Source organism: Oncorhynchus masou, chromosome 31, assembly GCF_036934945.1.
Source record: "Oncorhynchus masou masou isolate Uvic2021 chromosome 31, UVic_Omas_1.1, whole genome shotgun sequence".
NCBI lineage: Eukaryota > Metazoa > Chordata > Actinopteri > Salmoniformes > Salmonidae > Oncorhynchus > Oncorhynchus masou.
Window position 1 is genome coordinate 24,370,363 of NC_088242.1, and position 7,063 is coordinate 24,377,425.

General features: G+C 43.1%; 1 protein-coding gene across 1 annotated transcript in view; it reads left to right on the plus strand.

The window, feature by feature from the left end:
* Nucleotides 1-7,063, plus strand: part of LOC135523608 (kinesin-like protein KIF19) — a 72,399-nt gene that overhangs the window by 57,111 nt on the left and 8,225 nt on the right. The window contains exons 8-12 of the mRNA XM_064950390.1: nt 56-178; nt 593-749; nt 1,635-1,809; nt 2,035-2,233; nt 6,022-6,292. Coding sequence (XP_064806462.1) covers nt 56-178; nt 593-749; nt 1,635-1,809; nt 2,035-2,233; nt 6,022-6,292 — 925 coding nt within the window. The remainder of the gene's footprint in view (nt 1-55; nt 179-592; nt 750-1,634; nt 1,810-2,034; nt 2,234-6,021; nt 6,293-7,063) is intronic.

Genomic DNA, 7,063 nt, shown 5'->3' on the forward strand with positions numbered 1-7,063 from the left:
TTCTGCATTCCACTTGCACTCATTCACTTCCTGTTCTTATGTGTTTGATTTACAGGATTCGTTGGGCGGCAACAGTCGCACGGTGATGATAGCCCACATTAGCCCCGCCTCCCTGGCCTTCGAGGAGTCTCGCAACACACTTAGCTATGCCGACCGTGCCAAAAGTATCCGCACACGGGTGACTTAATACACAACACAATGCACGTCAAACATTTTCTGCCTTCCCTCCATCACTGAGGTGTGGGACAACTGAAGTTTTTCTCCTATCTTTCAATTTTCAAATCAATCAACCAACACAGTCATCATAATATAATTAAACACAGTTATCACAAAGTGATTTAGAGTAAACCAGCATATACCCCCCCCCCCCCCCAAGAGCAAGTTAAAGATGCCGTTAGGTCTGCAGTATAACACAGTTATAACAAAGCACCAAACCAGTCAATATTAGGCTTCATAGTTAATCAATAGGTTCCTCCTTGCTGAACGTGTGCTACTAAATCATCAGTACGCCATGTTATTACACAGTTGTAACACAGTTATTACACAGTTATAACACAGTTATTACACTGTTATAACACAGTTCTCGCTCCAGGTAAAGAGGAACCTGCTGAATGTGTCCTACCACATCGCTCAGTACACCAACATCATCTCTGACCTGCGCAGCGAGATCCAGCGGCTCAAGAAGAAGATCGCTGATCAGGCTGGACGTCAGCTCAACCTTGACCGAGCTGACATCCGCCATGTCCAGGGTAATGACCTCACCTTGACCTCTCATTGTTCCCTCGCCTCCCCACTGTGTGTGTGTGTGTGTGTTGGTTGGTTCTTCTATCTTTGTGGGGACCTAAAATCCCCAAAGTCCCCACAAGGATAATAAGACAAGGAAAATTCTCCCTCATTTGGGATATTTCCCACGCCCCCATGAGGACAAAGGCTATTTTAACCTTAGCGGTTAGGTTTAGGGTTAGAGCTAGTGTAAGGGGTTAGGGTTAGGATTTAGGGTTTGGGTTAAGGTTAGGTATGGGGAAAATAGGATTTTGAATGGAAATACATTTTAAGTCCCCACTATGGAGATTAATTTTAGGTCCCCAATAAGGAGATTCATTTTAGGTCCGCACTATGAAGATACATTTTAGGTCCCCACTAAGGAGATTAATTTTAGGTCCCCACTATGGAGATTAATTTTAGGTCCCCACTATGGAGATTAATTTTAGGTCCCCACTATGGAAATTAATTTTAGGTCCCCACTAAGGAGATTAATTTTAGGTCCCCACTATGGAGATTAATTTTAAGTCCCAACTAAGGAGATTCATTTTAGGTCCCCACTAAGGAGATTCATTTTAGGTCCCCACTAAGGAGATTCATTTTAGGTCCCCACTAAGGAGATTAATTTTAGGTCCCCACTAAGGAGATTCATTTTAGGTCCCCACTAAGGAGATTCATTTTAGGTCCCCACTAAGGAGATTCATTTTAGGTCCCCACCATGGAGATTAATTTTAGGTCCCCACTATGGAAATTAGTTTTAGGTCCCCACTAAGGAGATTAATTGTAGGTCCCCACAAGGATAGAAGAACAAAATGTGTGTGTGTGCCTCCAACAGGCAATAACACTTCTCTCCTCCACTGCCACCAACACAGCGGAGGTGCAGGCCCACAGCACGCAGGCGAGCCGGGCAGAGATGGACCAGCTGAGGGAACAGCTCCTAGAGGCCTTCAGGAGCCAGATGGAGATCAGGAGAAGCCTGATGGAGCTGGACAACAGCAACATGGAGATCCAGATGGACACCTCCAAACACCTGCTCACCATCGCAGAGTATGTGTCTTAGGATGCGTCTCAAATGGCACTCTATTCCCTATATAGTGCACTACTTATGACCAGCCCTCATAGGGCTCTATATAGGGAATAGGGTACCATTTGTGACCTACAATAATCTCATACCAATGCCTCTATACCTGTAGCCTTTACCTGTATCAGTTAAATGACTGTGATATATAACATAAGAGTGTCTCAACCCCTGTTGTTTGTGCCCTCCTGTAGTTGGGAGCAGGAGCGGAGTCGTCGTCGCAGGAAGTGGCGCGCGGAGAGGAGGAAGGAGAGCTTCAGTAAGGAGGAGAGTGAGAAGGACTCTGACTGCCCTGAGTCTCCCCCAGACAGCACTGAGACCCAGGAAGTAGCCATGGCCAGAGAGAATCTGGTCACTCTCATGGCTGAACAAAAGAAGATACGCAAACAGAAGGTAGGTTACTGTAGTCCCCCGTTCTCACCTCTAGAGGGAACTACAGAATCACACACACACAGCTTCGGCCAGAGTTTTCCAAACTTGGTCCAGGGGTTCCCTGTGGGTGCAGGTTTGGGGGTTTTGCCTTAACATTACACAGCTGGTTCAAATAATCATAGTTTGATGATGAGTTGGTTATTTTAATCAGCTGTGTAGTGCTGGGGCAAAAAAACTAAAAGTGAACCCACGGGGGCCACAGGATGGAGTTTGGGAAACCCTGTCTTAGGCTACCCAGCTTCAAATCAAATCTGGTTGCGTACACATGTTTTGCAGATGTTATCGTAGGTACAGCGAAATGCTTATGTTTCTAGCTCCAACAGTGCAGTAATACCTAACAATACAAAACATTACACTCAAATCCTAAAAATAAAGGAATATAGAAATATAGAGCAAAGTTAGTCTAGAATATAAATAGATATATCATGGTGTGTATAAACATTATATGAATAGAACATTTTTTTTACCTTTATTTAACTAGGCAAGTGTCAGAATCTCCCTATGAGAGGTGGGTGTGGAGTCAGGCGCAGGAGAGCAAGAATATCCCAGAAGGGCGTTTATTTACTGTCCACAAACACAACAGGTACAGGCCCACAAACGTAGCCACAAGAACACAGGAACACAGTCTAGTAACCCAAACGGAGGAAACAATCCTCTGCTAAACTAACGTGCGGGCGAAACAGTCCCGTGAAAATACACCTGCTTAACAGTAAAAACAAAACGCAACCCAAACCAACGACAGTAATATAAACAAAAATGTATTTCTCTAAGATTAATGAAAAATAGTATTATAACACAAATATTACAGCTGCGAGTCTTCTTTGGTGAGTTTCATAAGAAGCTTTGCACTCCGGTATTGTGCAATATTGTTTTTTTCTAAATTCTTCAAGCTCTATCAAGGTTTTGGAAATCATAGCTAGACAGGAATTTTCAAGTCTCTCCACAGATTCTCAATCAGATTTAAGTCAAAACTCAGGAACAGTTACTGTCTTCTTGGTAAACAACTCCAGTGCAGATTTGGCTTTGAGTTGTAGGTTATTGTCCTGCTGAAAGGTGAATTCCCCTCCCAGTGTCTGGTGGAAAGCAGACTGAAGGTCCCCACTAAAACAACAACAACTCTAGACCACCTTTACTCCACACACAGACTCATTCAAAGCTCTCCCTCGCCCTCCATTTGGAAAATCTGACCATAAACCATAAGCAGGTTTTCCTCTAGGATTTTGCCTGTGCTTTGCTCCATCCCATTTCTTTTCATCCTGAAAAACTCCCCAGGCTTTGCTGATGTCAAGCATACCCATACCATGATGCAGCCACCAACATACCATACATGAAAATAAGGAGGCAGTTACTCAGTGATGTGTGCTGTTGGATTTGCCCCAAACATAAGGCATTGCATTTAGGCCAAAATAGTGTATTTCTTTGGTATATTTGTATTCTTCTTTTCACTCTGTCATTTAGGTCATTATTTTGGAGTCAAATCAAAAATCAAATCAAAATCAAATCAAAATCAAATCAAATTTATTTATATATCCCTTCGTACATCAGCTGATATCTCAAAGTGCTGTACAGAAACCCAGCCTAAAACCCCAAACAGCAAGCAATGCAGGTGTAGAAGCACGGTGGCTAGGAAAAACTCCCTAGAAAGGCCAAAACCTAGGAAGAAACCTAGAGAGGAACCAGGCTATGAGGGGTGGCCAGTCCTCTTCTGGCTGTGCCGGGTGGAGATTATAACAGAACATGGCCAAGATGTTCAAATGTTCATAAATGACCAGCATGGTTGAATAATAATAAAACAGAACAGTTGAAACTGGAGCAGCAGCACGGTCAGGTGGACTGGGGACAGGAAGGAGTCAAAATGTCAGGTAGTCCTGGGGCATGGTCCTAGGGCTCAGGTCCTCCGAGAGAGAGAAAGAAAGAGAGAATTAGAGAGAGCATATGTGGGGTGGCCAGTCCTCTTCTGGCTGTGCTGGGTGGAGATTATAGCAGAACATGGCCAAGATGTTCAAATGTTCATAAATGACCAGAATGGTCGAATAATAATAAGGCAGAACAGTTGAAACTGGAGCAGCAGCACGGTCAGGTGGACTGGGGACAGCAAGGAGTCATCATGTCAGGTAGTCCTGGGGCATGGTCCTAGGGCTCAGGTCCTCCGAGAGAGAGAAAGAAAGAGAGAAGGAGAGAATTAGAGAACGCACACTTAGATTCACACAGGACAGGAAAGTACTCCAGATATAACAAACTGACCCTAGCCCCCCGACACATAAACTACTGCAGCATAAATACTGGAGGCTGAGACAGGAGGGGTCAGGAGAAGTTGTTGATCCATCCACAGGAGGAGTCACTACAATGTTGTTGATCCATCCTCAGTTTTCTCACATCACAGCCATTGAACTCTGTAGCTGTTTTAAAATCACCAATGACCTCATGACATCCCTGAGCAGTTTCCTTCCTGTCCTGCAGCTCCGTTCAGAAGGACGTCTGCATCTTTGATGTGTCTGGGTAGTTTAATACATCGTCCAGAACATAATTATTAACTTGACCATGCTTAAAGATACAGAATATTCAATGTCTGATTTGTTATTGTTACTCATCTACCAATCACTGCCCTTCTTTATGAGGCTTTCGAAAAGCTCCGTGGTCTTTGTAGTTGAATCTGTTCTTGAAATTCAATACTTAACTGAGGGACCTTATAGATGTTGTATGTATGGGGGACAGAGGAAGGTGTAGTCATTAAAAAGTAATGCCAATCCCTACTATTTCACACAGAGTGAGTCCATATATCTTATGTGATTTGTTGGGCAATATTTGACTTCTGAACTCATTTAGGTTTGCCTAAACAAAGGGTGAATACTTATGCAATGACAATATTTTCATTTTAAAATGTTTATTCATTTGTAAAAGATTTGTTTAATTATCTTTTCAATTCAATATATTTCAATCCCACTTTGTAACGCAACAAAATGTGAAAAAGGTTCAAAAGGGTGTAGACTTTCTATAGGGAAAGGGGAAACCTAGACAGCTGCACAGCTCTGAATGCATTCAAGCAAAATGTGTCTACCGCATTTAACCCAATCCCTCTGAATCAGAGAGGCTGCCTTAATTGAAATCATTGGCACCCGGGAGCAATTGTTGGGGGTTAACTTGGGCAGAATGACTGATTTTTCCACCTTGCCGGCTCAGGGAATCAAACTAGTGACCTTTCGGTTACTGGCCCAATGCTCTTAACCGCTATGCTACCTGCCACCCACAGGCACTGTAGGATCAGTCAGTTAATGTGACCTTTATGAATTATGAAGCCTTTATTCGCTTTATGTGCTTGTTTTTCTTACATAAATGCTTCAATATAGCTGAACAATACAGATAAGATCTCCTATAAACCTGTGTTTATCATATACTTTATTTTTGGTGTTTATCCAAAAAATCCATACATTTCCCCATAGGCTTTGACCAACGATCCATGGCGGAGTTAGCATCCGTTAGTGCTTACTAAAAGCAGCCATTACTATTGCTCTCTATTGTACAGTGCAGAGGTGGCCGGTGGTAGGAGATATTGGAGGACGGACTCATTGTCATGGCTGGATTGTAATGAATAGAATGGTATTAAGCACATGGTTTACAATGGTTTAATCAATTTAATCTACTCCCACCAGCCTCCCCTTGTACAGTAGACCCACGTGTACCATGATGAGAACATACTATGGTGAGGATTCCATTAAGTCCTGCCTGCTGTTTGTCCTCGTGTCCTGTAGGCGTCGCTAGAGAGCCACTTTGTGGAGCTGCGTGAGCGGGCCAGGCGCCTGGAGGAGCTGCTCCCTCGCAGGGTGAGCTGCGAGGAGCAGAGGGAGGTGCTGGGCCTCCTCTGTAAGGTCCACGAGCTGGAGATCGAGAACGCTAAGATGCAGTCCCACGCCCTGCTCAAAGACAACGTGATCCGACAGAAGAACTTTGTGGTGCAGCGTTTCGAGCAGCACCGCCACCTCTGTGACGAGATCATCCAGCAGCAGAGACAGTTTATTAACGGTGTGTCCAAACAACACCGTAAACAAACACTACTTCATGTCTTACTACAATAGCTATAGACTTCAGACTTCGGTATTTCTGAAGAGGAGATCTAGAAGTCACTATCCAGGGTCTACATTTTAGTGATCTTGCAAACGCAGTGAGATTGATTGAATGTGTAACATTTAAATGTTGTGTATGTAAGTGTTGTGTAAGGAAGAGTATTAGTACTAAGTAAAGAGAAAAAATAAATAAACAGCTACGGGATGGTACTTCAAAAAATATTTTGAGAATAAAGTCTAAATACAATTTTGTGAATAAAGTGGCAATATTTATACAATAAAGTGGCAATATTTCGACAATAAACTTGAAATTAAATTTAGAGAATAAAGTCGAAGTTATATTTCCAGATTAAAGTAGGGGTTTGATTAACTGCTTGTTTCCCTGGCTCACTGTTGCTGTGCACATCACCGTGGAATGCCTGCAGTTAGATGACCTGATAAAACCATACTTTAGAATTGGCTTTGGTAAAAAGGAAATCCTTTCTCTTTTAGGACATAATAACCATATTATTATAAGTAGGCCTATTAGGACCTGGAAGAGGTGGTGCCACAGATTCTTTTCAGAAGGATGAACCACACGGGCTCTGATGAGGTATTTTATCTTTCTGTGTGATTACATAGGTAGAGACAGGTGTGTGTGGCAGGAGCATCTAAAACACTCGTTCAAACAGGCGTCACACACACACAGTGTCCCCAAAGCAATACCATTCTCACGGCCATGGAGCGTGGT